General features: G+C 43.5%; 1 protein-coding gene across 2 annotated transcripts in view; it reads left to right on the forward strand.

Annotated features, from left to right (window-relative positions):
• Positions 1-6,255: 6,255 nt before the first annotated feature.
• LOC109920689 (progranulin-like) overlaps positions 6,256-24,795 on the forward strand; it is a 43,229-nt gene continuing 24,689 nt past the window's right edge. The window contains exons 1-2 of one of the 2 annotated variants that reach the window (XM_048606368.1): positions 6,256-6,590; positions 20,646-20,786. In XM_048606368.1, coding sequence (XP_048462325.1) covers positions 20,646-20,786 — 141 coding nt within the window. In that variant the 5' untranslated portion in view covers positions 6,256-6,590. Of the gene's footprint in view, positions 6,591-11,489; positions 12,582-20,645; positions 20,787-24,795 lie in introns of those variants that run through there. The other variant, XM_048606374.1, reaches the window with a different exon arrangement.

Genomic DNA, 24,795 nt, shown 5'->3' on the forward strand with positions numbered 1-24,795 from the left:
TGGTATGGCAACTACTCTGCACAGGACCGTAAGAAACTACAGAAGGTGGTGTGCACAGCCCAGACCATCACGGAAGACAACCATCCATCCATGGACTATTTACACGGCTCACTGCGGCAGAAAGGTGGCCAACATCTTCAAAGACCCGTCGCACCCTGGTAATGACCTCCTACAACCTCTTCCATCAGGAAGAAGATACAGAAGCCTGAACACACTCACAAGCAGGATCAGGAACGGCTTCTTTCCGGCCATTATCAGACTGTTGAATGGACTTTAGCCTCAAATAATGTAACCTGCAATGTAACCTGTATGGCTCTAAGTCTTTTTGATCTCTACATCCTTTGCTTGCTGTGATCTGCCTGTATCACTCAGAAACAAAGCTTTTTACTGTATTTTGGTACATGTGACAACAAAATAAAACCAATCAAATTAGATTCAAGCTCCATTCTAGGGGCTTGAGGATATTATTTTGGCCAATATTTCAGTGATGGAGTGCTGCACTATCAGAGGTACCAACACTGGTTAGTTGTGAGCCAACCAGAGGATGTCGAAAACCACAGAGAAAACCCAATGAGAATGCGGAACCAATGCAGAATTTAACATTGGGGTCTCATTAAAATAATCTGCTGTAATCTACTGCGTGGGAGGGTAGGAGTGCCATCAGGTAGCTGTGAGACTTGTCAGAGTCACTACCATCAGTTAGTGTGAGGTTTTGTTGGAAATCTGGCTGGACTGTCCTCCCTCCTCTGACGATGTCTATTGGTAGAATGTCAATTGGTCAGATGTAATTAATGCACCCTCAAACATCTCTTTTTCCTTCTGAAGCCAAAAGACAAGGTGAACAGGGATGGGAGGGATTGAGTGAGAGCCGCTGGAATGATGTGAGACACTGAGGTAAATATAGTTAACCCTTGATATTCTGAAAGCATGTTCAGGTACACATCATTGTCTTTAACCACAATTATAGTGACCTTACAACACAACCCCCAATACTTTCATGTTCCTTCGTACCACCATCCCTTTTGTGTTCAGTGAACCAACAGAATCACCTTCTATTTTGGCACAATGTTCCCCAGTGCCTTTGCCACAGCCCTTAGCATTTGCCATGTAAGATTCACTATGCCAACAATGAGCTGATGAACAACCTGAAAACCCTCAGAGCTGCATCCATAATATTTCGAATTGCTCATTGGACCCACCTGAGTCTCGGCCACCTTCTGACACTGTGGGCCCTCTTGTCCTGCAAATAATGTTAGCCTATTACATAAAGCCACCATGGCAGTGCATCACAGTGGCCATTCGCATTTCAATCTAGCACTGTGTACAACTACAAAAGTGGCCTGGACACACATCCTATAGTATGGAGGATTATATTTATAGAATATCTACAGTGTGGAAGTATGCCATTTGGTTCATCAAGTTCACACAAACCTTCTGAAGAACATCCCACACAGACCCAACCCCTACTGTATCCCCGTAACCCTGCATCTCCCATTTTAACCCACCTAGCCATCACATCCCTGAACACTATGGGCAATTTAGTATGGCCAATCCACCTAACCTGCATATCTTTGGAGGAAACCAGAGCACCTGGAGGAAAACCACGCAGACACGGGGAGAATGTGCAAACTCCACACACAGTCGCCCAAGGGTGGAATTGAATCCAGGTCCCTGGCGCTGTGAGGCAGCAGTCCTAACCACTGAGCTACCATGCTGCCTAAGAGTCCCACTGCAGAGGCAGAATTCAGATGCCAACCACTACAGTAACCTCTGTGCTCCTCTGATAAACTTTGCTGGAGTGTAGCTCGAGGAACCTCTTCCAGCACGGCACCTATGATTCTCTATCATACTCATGGAAAGACTATCTTCTGTCATGTTGTGCCAGCTACTCAATAAATTATTTGCCTGAATTTATGAACCTCTTTGATAAGGATCTGGTGCTGTTGATCCAACCACACTACCGATAGGCCTCCTGTGTGCCATTCTGGTATGATAATTTTTTTTAAAAAGGCCTATAAGGCTTCTATTTGTCTGCATGCAGAAACTATGGTCTCTAACCAGTGTTGGCAGGGTGGGGTGAAGTGAGAAAAAGGGGCTGCATGAATGCAAGCGATAATAAGAACTGCTGATGCTGGAGACACAGATAACACAGTGTGGAGCTGTGGGAACACAGCACGCCAGGCAGCATCAGAGGTGTAGGGAAGTTAACGTTTCATATCGGGAACGTACTTCAGAAATGGGGTAGCGGGAAGGTTTTCTGAGCTCCCTTCCTCCTCCCCCATTTCTGAAGAAGGGTCCCGACTGGAAACATCAACTTTCCTGCTTCTCTGATGCTGCCTGGCCTGCTGATTTCCTCCAGCTTCACACTGTGTTGTATCTGCATGAATGCAACATGGCCTGGACTCTATTCCTGTCACTCCTAGATAACATGTAGAGCTCCAAGCGCATGCTACCCTAGCTTCTCCCTTAGTGTATAGTGGCCTGTCACAACAGTGTGGTTACAAGGATTATGGTGTAGGCGTAATCTTTTATATTTGAAACACTGAATAGCACAGTACAGGAACACAGCCTTTCGACCACCATGTCTGTACCAACAACGATGCTATTCTAAAGTAATCCCATCTACCTGCAAATACTCCATATCCCTCTATTCTCTGCCTGTTCATGTGTCTGTCTAAATACCTCTTAAACTTTGCTATCATATCTACTTCTATCGTCTCCCCTGGCAGAGTGTTCCAGGCACCTCCTAGTCTCTGTATAAAAAGCTTTCCTCCCACATCTCTTTTAAATTATCCCCCTCTTACCTTAAACTTATGTGACCTTGTATTCGACTTTTCCACCCTGGGAAAGAGGTTCCAACTACTCACCCTATCCATGCCTTTCATAATTTTATTTACTTCTGTCATGTCGCCCTCAGCTCCAAAACTCTAGTGAAAGCAACCCAAGTTTGTCCAACTTCTCCTTATAGCCAATACGCTCCAATCCAGGCAACACCCAGGTAAACTTCTTCTGAACCCTCTCCAAAGTCTCCACATACTTCATATAGTGTGGCAACCAGAGCTGTGCACAGTACTTCAAAGGTGGCCTGACCAAAGTCTTGTTCAGCTGCAACATGTCTTGCCAAGTTTTATACTCAATGCCTCAACCAATGAAGGCAAGCATGCCATATGCCTTCTTTATGACTTTATCCACTTGTGTTGCCACACATCACAAAACTCCAACAGCACTGATTACTTGCTCCCTGAAAGAGTTAAACAGTTTCAGTTAGTGTCTTTTAGTAAACTAAGATGTAAGCAGAACAGAAAGTTAGAAGTTGTACTTTACACAGAATAAGGAATGACACAATCAAGCTACTAAGGCAAAAGACGAAGCCAGGAAGTGAAAAGAGTGGATGACAGAAACAGGGCAACAGCCTAGGGTGCACAATCAGTGAAATAAGGGAAGCTTCCATGGATGACAACAATGCTTAGTTTATGCATACACAGAAACAAGGAACTGAAACCAAGGACATCTGTTTAGAATGTGATTTTATGTTGTAAACTTGAGTGAAGGTTTGTGCATGATTGCAGGTGCATAGAGGATGGACACTTTTCAAAGTACAGTCTTAGACTGGCTAAGGCTGGATCTTCATGCATACGCTTTAATAAATTATCACAACCTGTACTTGAGTCTTCTGGTGGCTTGTCAAGTCACACCACAACATTCTCCATATATATTCTCTAAATCAACCCACTCAGAGACATTATAACAAATTCCAGAGCAGGTGGGACTTGACACTTGACTTCCTGGGTCAGAGGTAGGGACATTACCACTGCACCTCACTAGCCGTCAACATTCTCCATACATAAACACCTGGTCAAATGTTCACCCAGTTGCCCTTTAATTGACATGTAATTATCATCTTTCATCTAGTTTCATTTGATCTCAGTCACCCCTGGCAGATGATAAAAGGTGAAAGTCAGAGGTTCTATATTACTCATCCCCTGAGACATTATGCAAATCTGAGTCAATGCAGAGTGGGAGCAAGTGGGGCTTGAAACCAGGACTCCTGGCCCAAAGGTAGGGTCATTCCCACTGCATCACAAGAGTCTTTCCCTGCATTAATGTTGAATACTGCACTTTTGGGCAGCATCAATCTTCACATTTGCCTATGGAAAGCAAACTATGAATGATCTCTTTCAATATCATCCATCAGTTGGACAAGAATCCAGGTGGTTCTCACCCGACTCCTATCTGATGGTGGGTAGCAGCTCTTTTATCATAGCATGAACACCTTACAAGCTGTTTTTCCCATTCTACTGTCCACATAGGGCTTCGCTTCACAGATTTACTGCTTCTGAGGTCAATCGTCCATCCCACATTCCTGGTCTGGCCTGAAAGTTGAGCCGTCAAGGCAGCTTTTCCTGAGGTGGGTGTTGGCCAGCTGGGAGATTTTATGTCTTTGTGTAACTGGCTGAAGGTGCTGGGTATTATATGGCCTTGGAGGGTGCAATTTCAGCAGTGACAGGGGAAGGTCATGCAGTTTTAGGCTACCATCCATTTGTCAGTTCTTCTTCGCCCCCCTGCTGTCATTTCCCAGTTTAATATGGAGGCTGAGCAGATGCCAAAATCTGCATCCCACCCAATCTGTTTAAATAAATCCGTTCTGAAGAAAGGTCACTGGACCCTAAACTTTAACTCTGCTTTCTCTCCACAGGTGCTGCTAGACCTGCTGAGTTTCTCCAGCAATTTCTGCTTTTGTTTATGATTTCCAGCATCTGCCGTTCTTTGGTATTTTTGTTTTTAAATATATATGTGGTTCGTCAAAAGTTCAATTGATCTTAATATTACCCAGCCCACACCATAATGCAGTTGGCGTGTTAACCTAGCAAATAAAAAGTGTTTTTGAAAACTGTAAATAGCAAGGAAGTCTTTGGACGGTACCCTTTGTCCATCAGATGTAACTCCTCCCTCCCTCTGCACCTTCCCATCCAAGCCATCTATATTGTGCTAATGCTGAGTTTTCGAGAAGGCGTGTTGTGTTTGTTTTTTGGGTACATGCTGGATCTATAGACTGTTTAAGGTGCTTTCTGTAGAGTGTTCTTTCTGCAGATTTGGAGATTGGGGACAATTTGAATGTTCCTGGAGATTATGCAGGAATTGTGTTTGGTTGCAAATCCTATCAGATTGCATGGATCAGTTGGCATGGCAGTTAGAGGCAATGAGGAATTTACAGGACCTAGGGGTGTGATGGATGGCAGTTTCAGGAAGGTAAAAAAACCGCAGATATAGACAGCTAGATTGGTTACCACCAGGAAAGGTAGGTGAGGTAGTCAGGTGGTGCAGGTGTCTCTTGGGGCAATCCCCATCTCAAATAAGTATACTGTTTTGGAAAATGTAAGGGTGACGGTCTCTCGGGAAATATAGCACTGATAGTACCGTGACTAGCTGTACCATAATGAGGAGTATGTCAGGTTCCAAACGATCAATTGTGAAAGGAGACCCTCTAGTCAGAGGCACAGACAGATGTTTCTACGGCCAACGGCAAGACATCAGAATGGTGTGTTGCCTCCCTTTTGCCAGGTTCAAGGATGTAGAAGATCATAGAATCCCTACAGTGTGGAAACAGGCCTTTCGGCCCAATAAGTCCACACCGACCCTCGGAGCGTCCCACCCCACGTCAGCCTTCCTGCTCCTCTGATTCTGCTTGGCCTGCTGTGTTCATCTGGCTTTACACCTTGTTATCTCCCATCCCCCTATAACCCACCTAAGCTACACATCCCTGAACACTGCAAGCAATTTAGCATGGCAATCCACCTAACCTGCACATCTTTGGAATGTGGGAGGAAACCGGAGCACCCAGAGGAAACCCACGCAGGCACGGGGAGAATGTGCAAACACCACACAGACAGTCGCCCGAGGCTGGAATCAAACCCAGGTCCCTGGTGCTGTGAGGCAGCAGTGCTGACCACTGAGCCACCGTGCTGTCCCGTGTCTTGGAAAGGATGCAGAATATTCTCAAAGGGGAGAGCGACCAGCAAAAGATCGTTGTATACATTGATACCAATGACATTGGAAGAGAAAGAGATGAGGTTCTGCAGAAAGAAAATAGCAAATTAGGCAGGAGGTTAAAAAGTATGTCCTTGATGGTAGTAATATCTGGATTACTCCAGGTGCCATGTGCCAGTGAGAGTAGAAATAGGAGGACAGGGCAGGTGAATGCATGGCTGAGGAGCTGGTGCAGAGGGCAGGAATCACATTTTTGGATCATTGAGATCTAGTATAGATCATAGTGAAGAGCTGGGGTAGGAGATCCAAAGAGATCAAAAGAAATTAGAAGTCTGAGGCTGGTACAGTGCAGAAGGGAAGCAAGTTAAATACTCAAGGCAGGCAAAAGCAAGGCAGAGAATGAGGTAAGATTGATAAATTAAACTGCAGAAAGATAGCAAGAACTGCAGATGCTGGAGTCAGAGATAACAAAGTGTGGAGCTGGAGGAACACAGCAGGCCTGGCAGTAACAGAGCAACAGAAAAGCTGACGTTTCGGGTCGGGACCATTCTTCAGAATTCAAAAATTAAACTACATTTATTTCAATGCAAGAGGCCTGACAGGTAAGGCAGATGAACTCAGGGCATGGTTGGAAACATGGGATTGGGATATCACAGCTATTACAGAAACATGGTAGTTTAATCTTGCAGGGCATAAATGCTATTGGAAGGATAGAAAGGGGGGCAAGAGAGGAGGGGAGTGGCGTTTTGGTTAACAATAACATTACAACTATACTTAGGAAGGATATTCCTGGGAAAACATCAGGGAAGTTATTTGGGTGGAACTCAGAAAAAATAGAATGATCACCTTTTTGGGATTGTACTAAAGGCCCCCAACGGTCAGCAGGAAATTGAGAAGCAAATATGTAAGGAGATTTCAGATATCTGGAAGAATAATTGGGTTATAACGGTAGGGGATTTTACCTATCCAAATATAGGCCGGGACTGTCATAGTGTTAAGCACTTGGATGGAGAGGAATTTGTTAAGCATGTACAAGAAAATTTTCTTATTCAGTATGAGGATGTACCTACAGTAGAAATACTTGACCTTCTCTTTGGAAATAAGGCAGGGGAAATGACTGAGGTATCAATGAGGGAGCACTTTGGGGCCAGTGATCATCATTCTAATACTTTTAAAATAGTGATGGAAAAGTATAGAACTGATCTAAAAATTAAAGTTCTAATTTGGAGGAAGGCCAATTTTGATGGCATTAGGCAAGAACTTTCAAAAGTTGATTGGGAGAGGCTATTTGCAGGTAAAGGGATGGTTGGAAAACGGGAAGCCTTTAATGAGATAACGAGAGTTCAGAGATAGTATGTTCCTGTTATTGTGAAAGGCAAGACTGGTAGGTGTAGATAATGCTGGATGACTAGAGAAATTGAGGCTCTGGTCAAGAAGAAGAAGAAGGCATATGTCGGGTATAGATAGCTGGGACTGAGTGAATCCCTAGAGGAATATAAGGGCAGTATCAGTATAATTAAGAAGGAAGTCAGGAGGGCAAAAAGGGGACATGGGAAATCTTTGACAAATAGAGTCCAGGAGAATCCAAAACAGAATCTACAAATGCATTAAAGGCAAAAGAGTAACCAGGGATAAAATAGGGCCCTTTAAAAATCAACATGTGTAACCCCAGGTGATTGATGAGATACTAAAAAAGCATTTCGAGGCAGTATTTACTGTGGAAAAGGTTATGGAAGCTTAAGAACTTGGGGAAATAAATAGTAATAACTTCAATAGTATCCAAATTACAGAATATGAGGTGATGGATGTCTTAAAATTCATTAGGTGGATCAGGTGTATCCCAGAACATTTTGGGAAGCTAGGGAAGAGATTGTTGGGTCCCTCGCTAAGATTTTTATATCATCGATAGCCACGGGTGAGGTGCCAGAAGACCAGAGGTTGCTAATGCGGTGCCTTTGCTTAAGAAAAGTGGTAAGTGAAAGCCAGGGAATTATAGACTGGTGAGGCTGACATCAGTGGTAGCTAATTTATTGGAGGGGACTCTGAGGGACAGGATTTACATGCATTTGGAAAAGCAAGGTCTGATTAGGGATAGTCAACTTGGTTTTGTGCGCAAGAAATTGTGTCTCACTAACTTTATTGAGTGGTTTTGAAGAAGTACCAAAGAAGATTGATGAAGGCAGAGCAGTAAGCATTGTCTACATGAACTCAGTAAGGTATTCGACAAGGTTCCACATGGTAGACTGCTTAGCATGGTTAGATCAATGGAATCATGGGGGAGCTAGCCAATTGGATGCAAAATTGGCTTGAAGGTAGGAGACAGAGGATGGTGTTGGAGATAACAAGGTGTAGAGCTGGATGAACACAGCAGGCCAAGCAGCAACAGAGGAGCAGGAAGGCTGACGTTTCGGGCCTAGACCCTTCATCAGAAATGGGGGAGGGGAAGGGGATTCTGAAATAAATAGGGAGAGAGGGGGAGGCGGATAGGAGATGGATAGAGGAGAAGATAGGTGGAGAGGAAACAGACAGGTCAAAGAGGTGGGGATGGAGCCAGTAAAGGTGAGTGTAGGTGGGGAGGTAGGGAGGAGATAGGTCAGTCCAGGGAGGACGGACAGGTCAAGGGGGCGGGATGAGTTTAGTAGGTAGGAGATGGGAGTGCGGCTTGCGGTGGGAGGAGGGGATAGGTGGGAGGAAGAACAGGTTAGGGAGGCGGGGATGAGCTGGGCTGGTTTTGGGATGCGGTAGGGGGAGGGAGGATTTTGAAGCTTGTGGAATCCACATTGATACCATTGGGCTGCAGGGTTCCCAAGCGGAATATGAGTTGCTGTTCCTGCAACCTTCGGGTGGCATCGTTGTGGCACTGCAGGAGGCCCAGGATGGACATGTCGTCTGAGGAATGGGAGGGGGAGTTGAAATGGTTCGCGACTGGGAGGTGCAGTTGTTTATTGCGAACCGAGTGTAGGTGTTCTGGGTTGCTTTTTGGACTGGAGACTGTGACCAGCGGTTTGCCGCAAGGATCATTGCTGGGTCCGCTGCTTTTCATCATTTATATAAATGTTTTGGATGTGAATATAGGAGATATCGTTAGTAAGTTTGCAGATAACCAAAATTGGTGGTGTTGTGGACAGTGAAGAAGGTTATCTTACAATGGGACCTTGACCAGATAGGCCAATGGGCCCAGGAGTGGCAGATGGAGTTTAATTTAATAAAGATTGTTGCATTTTACTAAGACAAATCAGGACAGGACTTATACAGTTAATGGTAAGGCCCTGGCGAGTGTTGCCTAACAAAGGGCCCTATGGGTGCATGCGCATAGTTCCTTGAAAGTGGAGTTGCAGGCAGACAGAGTGGTGAAGAAGGCATTTGGCACACTTGCCTTCATTGGCCAGTGCATTGACTATAAGAGCTGGAATGTCATGTTGCGGCTGTACAGGACATTGGTTAGGCCGCTTTTGGAATACTGCGTTCCATTCTGATTGATTGATTTATTATTGTCACCTGTATTGAGATACAGTGAAAAATGTGGCTTTTTGTGCTGTACAGGCATATTATGCCATACAAAGTGTATCAGGGTAGCAGAACAGGTTGCAGAATACAGTGTTATGGCTGCAGAGAAGGTGCAGAGAGAGAGAGATCATAATTAACATTTGAGATGTCTGTTCAAAAGTCTGATAACCGTAAGGAAGAAAGAGGCTGTTCTTGAATATATTCATACGTGTATTCAAACTTCTATATCTTCTGCCTAACGAAAGGGGGTGGAAGAGAGTATAACTGGGACGGAAGGGGTCTTTGACTTTGTTGATTGCTTTTCCAAGGCAGCAGGAAGTATAGATGGCGTCAATGGATGGAAGGCTGGTTTCTGAGAGACTGGGCTGTGTTCACGACTCTGTAGTTTCTTGTGATTGTGTTTTCTTCTGGTCTCACTGCTATGGGAAAGATGCAATGAAACTAGAAATGGTTCAGAAAAGATTTACAAGAATGTTGCCAGGTTTGGAGAGTTTGAGTTGTAGGGAGAGGCTGAATAGGCTGGGCCTTTCTTTCCTGGAGAGTCAGAGGCTGAGGTGTGACCTTATAAAATAATGAGGGCATGGATCAGGTGAAAAGCCAAGGTCTTTTCCCCAGGATAGGGGAGTTCAACACTAGAGGGCATAGGTTTAAGGTGAGAGGGAGAGATTTTAAATGGACCTGAGGAGCAAATTTTTCACACAGAGGATGGTGCGTCCATGGAATGAGCTTCCTCAGGAGGTGATGGGGGCAAGTAGAATTACATCATTTAAAAGGGTATGGGTATATGATTAGGAAGGAGCATGGATGGGTTGGACCAAAGGGTCTGTATCAGTGCGGTTTAACTCTGTGACTTCAAAACCCATCCTGTAGTCTATCCCACCTTTCTTCCTTCAACCCTTTCACTTCTGCCAGCAATCCTGCTCATTTCCATGGACCTGCCTGCAGTCCCGGCGGTAGCCACTTCGGGGTTCTGGCGCTGGCGCACAATCCAATTGATATAATGGGAGCGACATCAAGTCTCTGTGAGGCGGAAGTCTCTCTGTGACCTGCTCGTGGCGCGTTGTGCCTGCGGGGCGGAAGTCCTACCCCACCAGTGACGGCGCATGCCTGCGGGGCGGAAGTCCTGCCCCACCAGTGACGTTCATTTTCTTTCTGGGGTGTTCCTGTAAATTTGTATTTGGGAGCGACAATCCAGTCGAAATTAGACTTCCACTTGTGCGGAAAATAATTAGCGACCAATATGAGAGTGTCAGGTGATCAGTGGCAGCAGTGTGGGCAGAAAATCAGATTACTTTAGGAATACTTTGAACCAGTGTTGGCAAGACTTTGGATATGTCAGGAGTAAGGTTTGGAGAGCAGTTGTAGTGGGCAGAAAGAAAGGAGCATTTTAAATCTTTTTTGAGGGCCCGGGTTTGGCTCCTGGCCCACAAGGAAATCTGAAAAAATAAATTTAAAAGTTATCTTTTGGGTCTCAGCAGTTTGTAATGAGAAGGCAGCTGGCACAGTTTCCCCATTCAGGTCTCAGACTTGAATTGCAGAAATCGATATTTTGTTGTGGAAATATTTTTTTCTCAACCTGTTCAGAAATGAGAACCCACTCACTTGTTGCTCACCTGCACAAATGAGCAAATTGATTTGGAGGTACCACATCTTTCTTTTTCCTATTCTAAACTTTATAATTCATTTGTGGAGACAAAACACAGTTACTGTTTTGAGTTGATTGACCCCTAGATCTGGAGGCAACTGCTAAATGGTGGTATTTATCCTGATGACAGGGGCAGGGCATGGAAGGAAGCAGTGAGATGAATAGATGGAGATGGTGCATGCAGAAAGGTTAAAAGAAGGAAGCAACACAGAAATTGTAAGCTGGGGAAGAAGTGACTGTTGAATGGATGAAATAATGGGAAATGGATTCGTTGTTCTGGGAGCAACCCATACAGTGCAAGATCTTGGAGTGTGAAAGTGAGTAACGAATATGGCAGGTGTTCACACTCTGAAATTGTTAAAATCAATGCTGAGCCTTGAGGGTTGTAAGGTCCTTAGGCACCAGATGTGTTTGTTTTTCCAGCTTGTGTTGAGTTTTGCTGGAGCACTGTAGCAGGCCTGAGAAAGAAATGTTGTCATTAGAACATGGTGTGTTGAAGTGGTAGGCAACTGGAAACTTGTGGATCATTTTTACAGATGCAGAGAAGGTGTTGGCAAAGCAATCACACAGTCTGTGTTGTTTTCTTAAATCCCAAAAGTAAAGGAGACTGCATTGCAAGCATTGAATATAATAGTGATTTACTTGCACTTCAGTTATTCTAGGCTATTTAACCTGAAAGTTGTATCTGGGGCTTCTGAGCTTCCAGTTCCCTGACATTTAAACACATCACCATGTTCCCATGATGAGTTTTCTGTCTTGGGCCTGCAGCAGTACTCTAGCGAAGCTTAACACCAGCTAGAAGAACAAACACATCTACCACCAAAGTACCTTACAAGCTTCAGGACTCAACATTAACAATTTCAGAGTGTGAACACCTCCCTCAAGGTCTTGCTCTGTATGGGTTGCTCCCAGAACAGCCAATCCATTTCCAATATTCACGGTTCCTGTTATCACGTATCCAGCAGTCACTTCTTCCTGGCTTACTTTTAGCAATCTCTTTGTTTGTTTCCTGTTCTTTTTCTCACTGTCTCGCTCTCTCACTCTCTATCTCTCTCCCCCTCTCTCTGGATACTTTCTCTATCTAGTTGTCTCACTTCTTTCACCCCCACCCTGTCGTCAGCATAAATACACCTTTTCTCAATTCAGTCACTGAATTCAAAACATTATCTGTTAATCTTTCTATGGAAGCTGCCAGATCTGCTGAGGTTCTGTTTTTGTTTTAATTATACACATCACTCTATCAAACAGCTTCTTAGAAACTTTCACACAAGCAATTCCATGAATTTTATTATACTTCCTCTTGATATGAGTTAACTTTAAATCCTATTGGCTGACAATCTCATAAATCAATCACTGGCATATTACCATCATCCACTAAAGGGGCATGTCATAAGAACAATTGTTAGTTACTCCAGTGCCTCAGCGGAGAACAACTAACACAGTAAGTATTAAATGCTTTAAATTTCACCTTGACTGAAAAATGAATTGCATGCTGAGGATCAGTTTACATTAAGCGTAAGCAGTAATAATGGTGGTTATCCTAAGTTATTTAAATTTTATACTATTAGATCCACATTAGCTTATGTATTTACTCAGATTTTTTAAAAAAATAATTATGGTGATAAATTTAAATAGGCAACAAGAAAAACTTTGAAAGCTGGGCATTTGAAATAATGACACATCTGGAAAGAAATAGTTCTTTTTGGCCTTTATTTATGAACAATTAAACATTCATACATAAATCAACAATTTAGCATTTTTTAAACTTGGAATCATTGTTATTAATATTATCAGGTGAACATTTATTATATTGGTAAGGCATTACGCCGGCTTTATTTTGTCCAATTTCATTCTTGATTCAGGAGCCGTTTTCACAACTCTGCGCCAGTATGTTGTAAAGTGAAATATTCTGCAGAGTTTTGAAGCTATAATTTAGATGTAGCACTGCACTTTTAGAGGGCTTGGCAGGAAGGAAACAGGATTCTGTTGTTTTAGTTTTACTTCTCTTTTAATAATGGAAAATGTGGAAATGGCCGGGGCATTGAACAGATATTTTTTGCCGGTCTTCACAGTGGCCGACACAAATAACGTGCCAGTAATTGATGGCAAGGAGGCTAGTCGTAGGTAATGACCTAGAAATGATCATTATCACTAAAGAGTTAGTATTGAGCAAGCTAATGGGGCTAAAGGTAGACAAGTTTCCTGGCCTTGATAGAATGCATCTCAGGGTACTAAAAGAGATGGTGGGGGAATAGCAAATGTGCTTATGGTAATTTACCGAAATTCACTGGACTCTGGGGCAGATCTGGCAGATTGGAAAACAGCAAATGTGACGCCACTGTTTAAAAAAGGAGGTAGACAAAAGATGGGTAACTATGGGCCCATTAGCTTAACTTCTATTGTGGGAAAGTGCTTGAATCTACCATTAAAGAAGAAATAGCGATATAGCTGGATAGAAATAGTCCCATTGAGCGAACGCAGCATAGGTTCATGAAAAGCAGGTCATGTTTAAATAATTTACTGGAATTCTTTGAGGACATTGTGTGCAGTGGACAACAGGCAACTGTTGGATGTGATGCATTTGGGTTTCCAGAGGGCATTCGACAAAGTGCCACCCAAAAAGGCTGCTGCGTAAGATAAAAATGCAAGCCTTTATGAGTATTGTATTAGCATGGATAGAGGATTGGTTAACTAACAGAAAGCAAAGAGTGAGGATAAATGGATGTTTATTTGGTTGGAGACCAGTGGCTAGTGGTGTGACTCAGGGATCAGTGTAGGGACTGAAATTGTTTGCAATTTACATAGATAATTTAGAGTTGGGGACCAGGTGTAGTGTGTCAGAGTTCACAGATGACACTGGGATGAGTGGTAGAGCAAAGTGTGCAGAGGACACTGAAAATCTGCAGAGGGATATAGATAGGTTAAGTGAGTGGGCAAGGGTATGGCAGATGGAGTACAGTGTTGGTAAATGTGAGGTCATCCATTTTGGTAGGAATAACAGCAAAATGGATTATTATTTAAATGGTTAAAAATTGCAGCATGCTGCTGTGCAGAGGGACCTGCGTGTCCTTGTGCATGAATCACAAAAAGTTGGTCTGCAGGTGTAGCAGGTAATTAAGAAGCAAATGGAATACTGTCCTTCATTACTAGAGGGATGGAGTTTAAAAATAGGAATGTCATGCTGCAGCTGATAGGGTGCTGGTGAGTCCACACATAGAGTACTGTGTACAGTTTTGACCTCCCCACTTGAGAAAGGCTGTACTGGCACTGGAGGAGGTGCAGAGGAGCTTCACTAGGTTGATTCCAGACTTGAGAGGGTTAGCCTATGAGGAGTGATTGAGTAGACTGGGTCTGTCCTTATTGGAATTTAGAAGAATGAGGGGGGATCTTATACGAACGTATAAAAATTATGAAGGGAATGTATCAGATAGAAGCAGGGAGGATGTTTCCACTGGTGGGTGAAACTTGAACTAGGGGGCATAGCCTCAAAATAAGGGGAAGCAGATTTAGGACCGAGCTAAGGAGAAAACTCATCTCCCAAGGGGTTGTGAATCTGTGGAATTCCCTGCCCAGTGAAGCAGTTGAGGCTACCTTGACGAATATTTTTAAAGCAAAGATAGATAGATCTTTGAATAGTGAAGGAATTAAGGGTTATGGTGAGTGGGCGGGTAAGTGGGGCTGAGTCCATGAAGAAGATCAGCCATGATCTTATTGATCTTATAGTGATTCATTTTGGAAGGTCAAATTTGAATGCAGAATACAGGGTTATTGGCAGGATTCTTGGAGTGGAGGAAGAACAGATCTTGGAGTCCACGTCCATAGATCCCTCAAAGTTGCTACCCAAGTTGATAGGGTTGTTAAGAAGGCGTATGGTGTGTTGGCTTTCATCGGCAGGGGAATTGACTTTAAGAGCTGCGAGGTTATGCTGCAGCTCTATAAAACCCTGGTTAGACCACACTTGGAATATTGTGTTCAGTTCTGGTTGCCGCATTATAGGAAGGATGTGGAAGCTTTAGAGAGGGTGCAGAGGAGATTTACCAGGATGTGCCTGGACTGGAGGGCAGGTCTTATGAGGAAAGGTTGAGGGAGCTAGAACTTTTCTTGTTGGAGCGAAGAAGGATGAGAGGTGACTTGGGAGAGGTGTACAAGATGATGGGAGGCATAGATAGAGTGGATAGTCAGAGACTTTTTCCCAGGGTGGAAATGACTATTACGAAGGGGTGTAATTTTAAGGTGATTGGAGGAAGGTATAGGGGGGATGTCAGCGGTAGGTTCTTTACACAAAGAGTGGTGGGTGCATGGTGGCGGTGGTAGTGGAGTCAGATACATTAGAGACATTCAGGCAACTCTTGGATAGGCACATGGATGATAGTAAAATGTAGGGTATGCAGGGTAGTTTGATCTTAGAGTAGGATAATAGGTTGACACAACATTGTGGGCCAAAGGGCCTGTACTGTGCTGTACTGTTCTATGTTCTATGAATGGCAGAGCAGGCTGAAATGGCCGGATGGCCTACTCCTGCTCCTATTTCTTATGTTCTTATGTTCCCTGTTTCTGCCATGTGGAGGCACTTTAAATAGTGGTCATCACTTTTCAGATGTGATGTTAATGACGCGCATCCGCCCTGTCAGGTGGAGGCGAAAGATGTCATGGCATGTTTTGTGACGAAAAACATTAGATCTCCAGCTCCAGGTTTCCCACTATCTTTTAACCAACACCACTAAACATGGTATGTCTGGTCACTGTCACATTGCTTTTTATGTGACTTTGCTGTGTATAAATTGGCTTCTGTGTTTCCTACATTACCATAGTGATTACATTCTAAAAGTATTTCATTCATTGTAAATCCATTAAAGTCATTTGATCAAAAGATGAAAGTTATTACTTCCTTGTTGCAGGTGAGATATTAACTCATTTATAGGAAACACCTGTATCCTAAAGGACAAACATTTCAGGGCTGAAAATACAGACTGAGCTCCATGTTGCCAGATTTATTGTACATTGGAGTATAAATGCAAACATTTTAAAGCAAGGGCAACTTAGTTAAACTATTTGAAATAGAGAGTATTGATGTTATTCAAAAATACAGGTCCAGATTTCCACCTAATAAAAAGGAGTTAGTGATCTGAATCATTTGCCTGTGAAAATTTTGTTTAATTCCCTGACATTGGGTAAAGGACTGCCACATTTCTGTCCTTCCAGATGCATTCTAAACTCTCTGCTCTCCACATGTAGCCTTTAGAGGGGCTGCCAACTCTATTCAAAAATTTACAGATCGCAATAGGTTGAGGACCCAAGCAAGTGTCAGCTATGAGGTGCTGGCTATGAGATTGGAATCATCGTTGTTGTTTGGAAATTACTCGATTTTTAAAATTTCAAGCTAGCAACCACTGTCACTGGCCTCCAAATATCTTCATGATTTGTTTCCAGGAGATTGCGTAGCTACCTTTGTGAATTTATTGTGTTGAGTTTTTGCAAGGATTCGCCTGATCTACTGCCATGCCTTCGGTGATTGTTTAAGAAATACCTAGCCACGGTATGCTAATCTTTCCAAATATATTGAAATAGACCTCCGAGCTAACCTGCGTGGCTGGTAGGAATAGGGAATTTATGTCTTAAGCTCCTAAAATGTAAATGCAGGCTGCCTCATGTGCCACCTCTGACTCCTCTTCTCCTTCTCTGAAATTAGCCAAAAGAATTCAATGCCAAGGGAATTATTAGAAATATTGTAGCTCTCACCTTCTAAATTGCTGTTGCCAATTGTCAGTAAAGGTAACAGCATTGTGAAATAGTTGATACAGAGCTGAAACAGAAAAGCAACACAGTGAAGCATTACGTTGATTGCGAGTTAAAATAGTTGATTCTGTAAGGAGCCTGACCGAGAGATCTCCATGTAACGTGCAAATGAGAATCTTGCACCCGAGTCAGCTTTCTGGTACAGCTACTCTTGAGGAGTGTGCTTTCAGATTGAGTGCTAGCTGCTTGCCAGTTGGCTGTCTGCCGCATAAGGATAGCCTGAAGCCTTCAAAGTAGTTGTCATAAAAGTGGCATTTAACACAGCAAAATCTGCACTCCCTAGTTCTTGCATAAACAGAAAACATTGGTGACTTGCATTTAAGTAAGCTTTGTGAAGTTTGAATCCTTAACTGCAGTAGAAGCAGGAATAGTGCATGTAGTAAATTTGGTTATTCCTCACCCACGCTATGTGGTTCATCCTAATTGGTTCCATTTCAGTGTAGACTTTTACATTTGTTGTGCTATACTAAGATGTGCTGATGTTTGAAAAATGTTGTAGTAGGCAACTGGAATATGTGAGTTTGCTTGCGGACATGAACAGTGGTTAAACTCTTTTCTACGTACTGCAGAATTCAAGAACAAAGGATTTGCATTTCCACTGGGGACTTTCAGTCATTTCTTGAACTTTAGGAAAAGAATCCCAAACAAATTACATGGCGACTGTGATGTTATGGAGAATAATTGGTATCTTGCCTGCTGAAATTCAATGCTAAAACACTATCTTTAAGCTAGTTTGATTTTATGATAAATTCTCTGATATCTTGCCTTTCTGCAACTAATGGAAGCTGAACATTCCTATGGACTTTCTCGTGAAGAATCCTACATACATTGCAAATATACTTACTAATAGCAGCTACCATACATCCCAAGTCTATGCACATGTATAAACCAGCCTATGTAAAGGAAAAGTCACTATAGTCCTGGAGGATCAAAGGGCAGACTTGTTTAGGAAGCTTAAGGTAAAGGAACCCCTAGGGGTCAGTGACCATAATATTCACCCTGCTGTTTGAGAGGGAGAAGCTGGAATCAGACGTAATGGTATTACAAATGAGTAAAGGTAACTCCAAATATATGAGGGACGAGCTGGCCAGAGTTGATTGGAAAGAGAGCCTTGCAGGGAAGATGGTGGAGCAGCAATGACAGGAATTTCTGAGGATAAATCAGGAGGCACAGCAGAAATTCATCCCAAGGAAGAAGAACCATACTAAGGGGAGGACGAGGCAACCATGGCAGATAAGGGAAATCAGGGACAGCATAAAGGCAAAAGGAAAAGCGTACAATATGGTGTAGATTAGTGAGAAGCAAAAAAGATTGGGAAACCTTTAAAAACCTACAGAGGAAAACTTTAAAAAAATAGGTGGGAGAAGATGATATGTGAGGGTAAGCTAGTTAATAATGTAAAAGAAGATTGCAAGAGTTTTTTTTTTCAGATATGTAAAAGGTAAGAGACACAAGAGTAGACATTGCACCACTAGAAAATGGTGCTGGAGAAGTAGTAATGGGAAATGAAGAAATGGCAGAAGGAACTGAATAGGTACTTTGAAAACTGATGCAAAGTGGAAGACACCAGCAGAAATCCAGAACTTCAAGCAAATCAGGTTGCAGAGATGAATATTGTGGCCATCACTAAGGAGAAGGCACTGGGAAGTTGAAAGGTCTGAAGGTGGATAAATAGCCTGGATCGGATGGACTATACCCCAGAATTCTGAAGAAGATAGCTGAGGAGATTGTAGGACTATTGGCAATGACCTTTCAGGAATCACTGGAATCAGGGTGGGTCCCGGAAGACTAGAGAATGGCTAATCTAACACCCTTGTTTAAGAAGGAAGGGAGGCAAAAGACAGGAAACTATAGGCTGGTTAGCCTGACCTTGGTCATTGGTAAGATGTTAGAGTCCATTATTAGGATGAGATTGTGGAGTACTTGGAAGTCCATGGTAAAATAGTTTTGAGTCAGCACAGCTTTGTCAAGGGGAGGTTGACAAATCTGTTAGAATTATTTGAGGAGATAATGAGCCAGTTAGACAAAGGAGAGCTACTGGATGTGATCTATTTGAATTTCCAGAAGGCCTTTGACAAGGTGCCACACAGGAGGCTGCTAAATACGAAAAGAGCCAATGCTGTTAGTGGCAAGGCAGTGGCATTGATAGAGCATTGGCTGACTGGCAGAAGGCAGAGAGTGGAGAGAAGGAGTATTTTAAAGGATGGCAGCAGATGACAAGTGGAGTTCCTCAGGGGTCAGTGTAGGTACCACAACTATTCATGTTATACATTGACAATGTGCACAAAGGAACTGACGGAGTTGTTGCTAAGTTTGCAGACGTCACAAAGATCTGTAGACGGGCAGGTAGTATTGAACAAGCAGGGAGGCTGTAGATGGTCTTGGTCAGGCCTAAAGAGCGGGAAAAGAAGTGGCAGATGTAGTACAATGTGGCGAAATGTGAGGTTGTGCACTTTGGTAGGAAGAATAGAGTACTAGACTATTTTCTAAGTGGTGAAAGGCTTCAGAAATCTGAAGCACAAAGGGACTTGCGAGTCCTAGTTCAGGATTCTCCTAAAGTCAACGTACAGGTTCAGTTGGTACTTAGGAAGGCAAATGCAATGTTAGGATTAATTTTAAGAGAGCTAGAAACAAGAGCAGAGATGTACTGCTGAGGCTGTATAAGGCTCTGTCAGACTGCATTTGGAATATCGTGAGCAGTTTTAGGCCCTGTGTCTAAGGAAGGATGCGCTAATACCGAAAGGGATCCAGAGGAGATTTACAAGAATGATATTGGGAATGAAGGGGTTGTCATATGAGGAGGGTTGAGGACTCTGGGTCTGTATGTGATGGAGTTTAGAAGGATGAGGGGGTATCTCATTGAAACTTGGAGAATACTGAGAGGCCTGGATAGAGTGAACATGGAGAAGATGTTTCCACAAGTAAGAGAAACTAGGACTCAAAGGCACAGCCTCAGTATGAAGGGATGAGACTTTAGAATTAAGGTGAGGCATTTGTTCAGCTAGAGAGTGATGAATCTGTGGAACTCATTGCTACAGAGGACTGTGGAGGCAAAATCATTGAGTGTATTTGAGACAGAAATAGATAGGTTCTTGATTAGAAAGGGGGTCAAGCGTTACAGGGAGAAGGCAAGAGAATGTGTTTGAGAAACATATCAATTGTGATTAAATGGCGGACCAGACTCAGTGGGCTGAATGGCCTAATTCTGCTCCTGTATTTTATGGTCGACTGTTGGTGAGTGTGATCAGAGGGTCACCATACCTCAGACGAGGGCTGAGGTTGGGAAGGTAGGATCTGTATGGTAACCTTAGCTGGTGTGGGATTTGAAACTACACTGTTAACATCAGTCAGCTTCCCAAACCAGTAGTCCAGCAGAATGAGCTAACTGATCCCAGAACAGCCTTGTATAATGCTGCTTAGTGTGCAACTTCCTCTGACAGTGTTTAACACGTTCCAAAATTGGAGAATGAACAGTTTAGCAGAGGTAACATACTTCCATATCTATTTGTGGCAAATCTGTCTTTTTATTAAAACTGTTCTCATGGGAAGGTTGCTCAAATAATCTGTATCCCAACATAGTCTGAAATACATGTATTGTATGGTTAATTCATACTTACTTTGTGATAGAAACATCTCAATTCCATTAACAGTACAACTCTAGAACAAATTTCCTGATGTTGCTTCACTACTTTATGGTCTTTTCTTTCAGATGTGGCCACCAATCATAATTCTGTTGCTGGCAAACTTGGCCTCAACTGAAGTGCAGTGCCCGGATGGAAGACCTTGCCCAGATGAATCAACGTGTTGTAAACTTGAATCTGGTAGTTATGACTGTTGCCCAGTGGAAAAGGTGTGGAATAAATGTTAGCTAGAAAAACATAATTTAATCATGCATGGCTTGGGCATGAATCTCTGAACCCAATGCTTAAAAATAGGGGTGAGCCTACCGATGATTGTTCTGCAGCTATTTTATGCTGGAATGTGTCTCTCTGTCTGGCCAGAAAGCGCATCTTAGACCACTACCAACTAATTGAATGACCAGTGACTCTGTAGCCTCAGCAGTGCTATTGGGTTAAGTGTTTTTGAGGACAGGTTGGTGGGTGCAGGGGGCATTCAGTTTCAAAAAGTTGGGTGTGGATGGTTAAGGGGAAATGAACTTGGAGTGAGGGATGCCTCCAGTGTCCCAGGGGACTTAGAGAGTTGTCCTTCTTTAGCCAGATGCCAGTTTTACAGTTTAAGCTTCTTGTCAACAGTGACCCTGCTCCCACTGCAGGTATTGTACTGAGTGGTGACTGAAACACGAGACCCTTACTAATAAGCCTAAGGACAGATGGGATGTTAGATGGCTTCCCTGTTCCCCATTTAATTGCAGTGGGGGCAGAATCAGGTTGGTAGGTGATGGGCATCCCTGGTTAGATTTTTGTGTGCTTTTTGCATCTTCAGAATGCCCATGGAACAGTGTAGAATCCAGCCCCTTTATCAATTATACCAGTATCACATCAATACTGTCATGAGCGAATCAATGTACCAGTTCAGCAATTTATGATTTCACAGAGTGAGGAAGTCACTATAAGAAAACACATGTCAAATTTCCACTCAAATGTCAATATGCAAAGTTCAACTGTCTCAATTTCAGTCACCTTTTGATTGCATTTAGTGATCAAACAATCTCAAATTTATGGTTTTCACTTTTGTTTGCTTCCTGACTGCCTGCTTCTGATTTAAGTGGTCAGTTTGTTTTTCTCACCATCAGAAACTTTCTTGAACAAAATCATGAGAATTGGGTCAAGACTGAGATTGCTAAAGATAATACTTAAATTATGGAATTGCAGACTACCCAGGAGAAGTAGAAGATAAAATTCCTGAACTTTACAACGACCTTTAAAACAGCAGATTAATGTGCCAGGTAGGTGTAAGAGCTCAGACTGGGAATGGAAAAGATAGTCAGAATGATGAGAGCCATAGAATTTAGGACACACTTAAACTCAAAAGTGCTTGATAAAATGATCACTTTATTCTGCCTTTTATCAGCTTCACCTGGAGTAGACTGCCCTATAAAGATCCATTAGAAGAGAAGATCAGATGAGTTCTAAAACTGGCTCCTGAATCAGAAAGTTTGTTTTATGCTCAGAATTGTCCATATTACCTTTTATCCATTTAGTAAAATATAAGCATTTCCAACACTTCCAAATAGATTGAGATCTCTAGATGGAAAAAGACAGATAAACACATAACTTGGGGCAGAATGTTACAAATCTTTGCCAATAGCTTCATGGGTTGGGAGAGCATGTAAAATTCCTCGGTGGATTTCTGCTGCTCCCTTCGCCTGCCTTTGATCTGTGTGCAATTTTATGTGGAATGAATGAGGCCTAGGACAGCTCAGTTACCCTCAACCCAATGAGATTCTTAATTGACCATAACAGCCTCTTCCTGTGGAAAGTTCAGTTTTAAGGCTGGCAAGTGACCTGACAAATCATCCTGCTTGGGTCTCTGATGTGAGGTGTCGAGGGTGGTAGCCTTTTCAGACCCTACCCACTTTGGATGCACTTCTCTTTTCAAACCATAAGATGTCCCTACACTTTCCTCATCTGGACTTTGGGACTTTAGAAGCTGAGGACTGTTTGTAGTCCCGGTCTTGGCCACTAGTGCTGCTGAGACTACAGAACCACTGACAAGTTCAATTGACCTCTTGCTCTTTGCTGTGGGACCAAGTCCTATTTGCATCTGGCTGTTGGGTGATATTCTGCTTTTTGTAAAAGTGGCAATATGGGATAACCTGCCATCTGGAAAATCCTGCTCCTGGTGTTTGCAGAGAGCAGGAAGATTCTAGGTTCAGTTTCAGTGTCAGTTGGATTAGTAATTTTAATTGTAATCATGCAGTTGGCCTCAGTGTTGTTGGATTTAGAGAAGCAAAATCATCTATTGTGTGGCATGGTGGCTTAGTGGTTAGCACTGCTGCCTCAGCACCAGGAACCTGGGTTTGATTCCACCCTCGGGCGACTGTCTGTGTGGAGTTTGCACGTTCTACCTGTGGGTTTCCTCCTGGTGCTCTGGTTTCCTCCCACAGCCCAAAGATGTGCAGGTTAGGTAGATTGGCCATGCTAAATTACCCTGTGGGGTAGTCTAGAATTAGGTGTGGATAATGCATGATTATGGGGATAGGATGGGATGGTGGGTCTGGGTAGAATGCTCTTTGGAGAGTTGGTACAGACTAAATGGGTCGAATGACCCCTCTCTTCCCTATGGGGATTCTATGAAAACTTGTCAGCTAAACTGAAGCAAAACCTGCTAGGTATAGAGCAAAGTATAGAGCTGGATGAACACAGCCGGCCAAGCAGCATCAGAGGAGCAGGAAGGCTGACGTTTCGGGCCTAGACCCTTCTTCAGAAAATCTGAAATGTCAGCTGTGTTCATCCAGCTCTACACCTTGTTATCTCAGATTCTCCAGCATCTGCAGTTCCTACTATCTCTAGGTATAGAGCAATGTGTCTTCGAATTACCTGCTTGATCCTGGGTGCCTTGCTGATCCAAAACCTATGAGTGAATTCTCCTCTCAACCTCATAACCCTTCCAATCTCTCCTCAATCTTCCACACCAGCCTGCTGACCTCACTTTCCCAGATTTCAAACATCCTCTCCTCCCTCCCAAATCTCCAGTTATGCCTTCTTCCCCCATCCAAGGCCTTTGAATCTGCCTCCCTGTCCTTCCTGCACAAGGTCTTTGCTCAGTGTTCCAGTGAAGCCCAGCGCAAGCTGGAGGAACAACACCTCATTTTCCGCTTGGGGACCCTACAGCCCTCCAGACTCCATATTGAGTTCAATAATTTTAGGGCCTAAAACTCTCCCATGTCCCAGCCCCCCACCCCACACACCAGGCCTTGTTACCACATAGCCTGCCACTACACACCCCCTGTTGTTAGTCACTAACAGTCCCCATTAACAACTATTCACCCTCCCAGCCTGATCATTAGCAACTCCTTTGTCTGTCCAACTGTCTTTCTCTCTCTTTGGGCTCTATCCTATCGTTTACTCCCTACCCCACCCACCTCCCTATTTTCTGCATATAGACTGAAGTTTTCCCAGCCACCATCAGTTCTGAGGAAAGGTCACTGGACCCGAAATGTTAACTCTGTTTTCTCCTCCACAGATGCTGCCAGACCTGCTGTGCTTTTCCAGCAACTTTGTTTTTGTCCCTGATTTACAGCATCCGCAGTTCTTTTGGTCTTTGATCTTCATGTTGCCAAGGCTTCCAATCTCCCCACGAGGCCCTGAACTACATTCCCAGCCTAATTCTCTGGCTGGGAGAATGGCCCAAGATTGGACCACTTCCTCCTTCATTCCAATAACCTGGAGCTCATGATGACCTCTCCCTTTCCCCACACTGACACCCTTCTTTCTTGCTCTCTCACTCGCTCTTTTGCACTCGCTGTCTCTCTTGCTCTCCTCTCTCTACCTGACTGGACAAGAAGACTGTCAACTAGATTGCTGTCCATTGAGGGAGCATCTCAGTGACATCATGCAGATGCCCTGAAATGTGCAGGGCAAACACAGTTTGGGTCCCTTATACACTACTGTTGTCCCTAATTCTTTGCGGTTCAAAGAAGTATAAACCTCACTCCCTTACCTCTGATGAAGGCCAGTTACCAGCAAGTATCACAGAATCCTTACTGTGTGGAATCAGGCCCTTTGGCCCAACAAGTCCACACCGACCCTCGGAGCACCCCACCCAGACCCATCCCCCTGTAACCCGCCTAATCTACACATCCCTAAACACTATGGGCAATTTATAACGCCCAATCCACCTAACCTGCACATGTTTGGACTGTGGGAGGAAACCGGAGCACCCATAGGAAACCCACG

This window comes from Rhincodon typus, chromosome 2 (genome assembly GCF_021869965.1).
Source record: "Rhincodon typus isolate 14 chromosome 2, sRhiTyp1.1, whole genome shotgun sequence".
Taxonomy (NCBI): Eukaryota; Metazoa; Chordata; class Chondrichthyes; order Orectolobiformes; family Rhincodontidae; genus Rhincodon; species Rhincodon typus.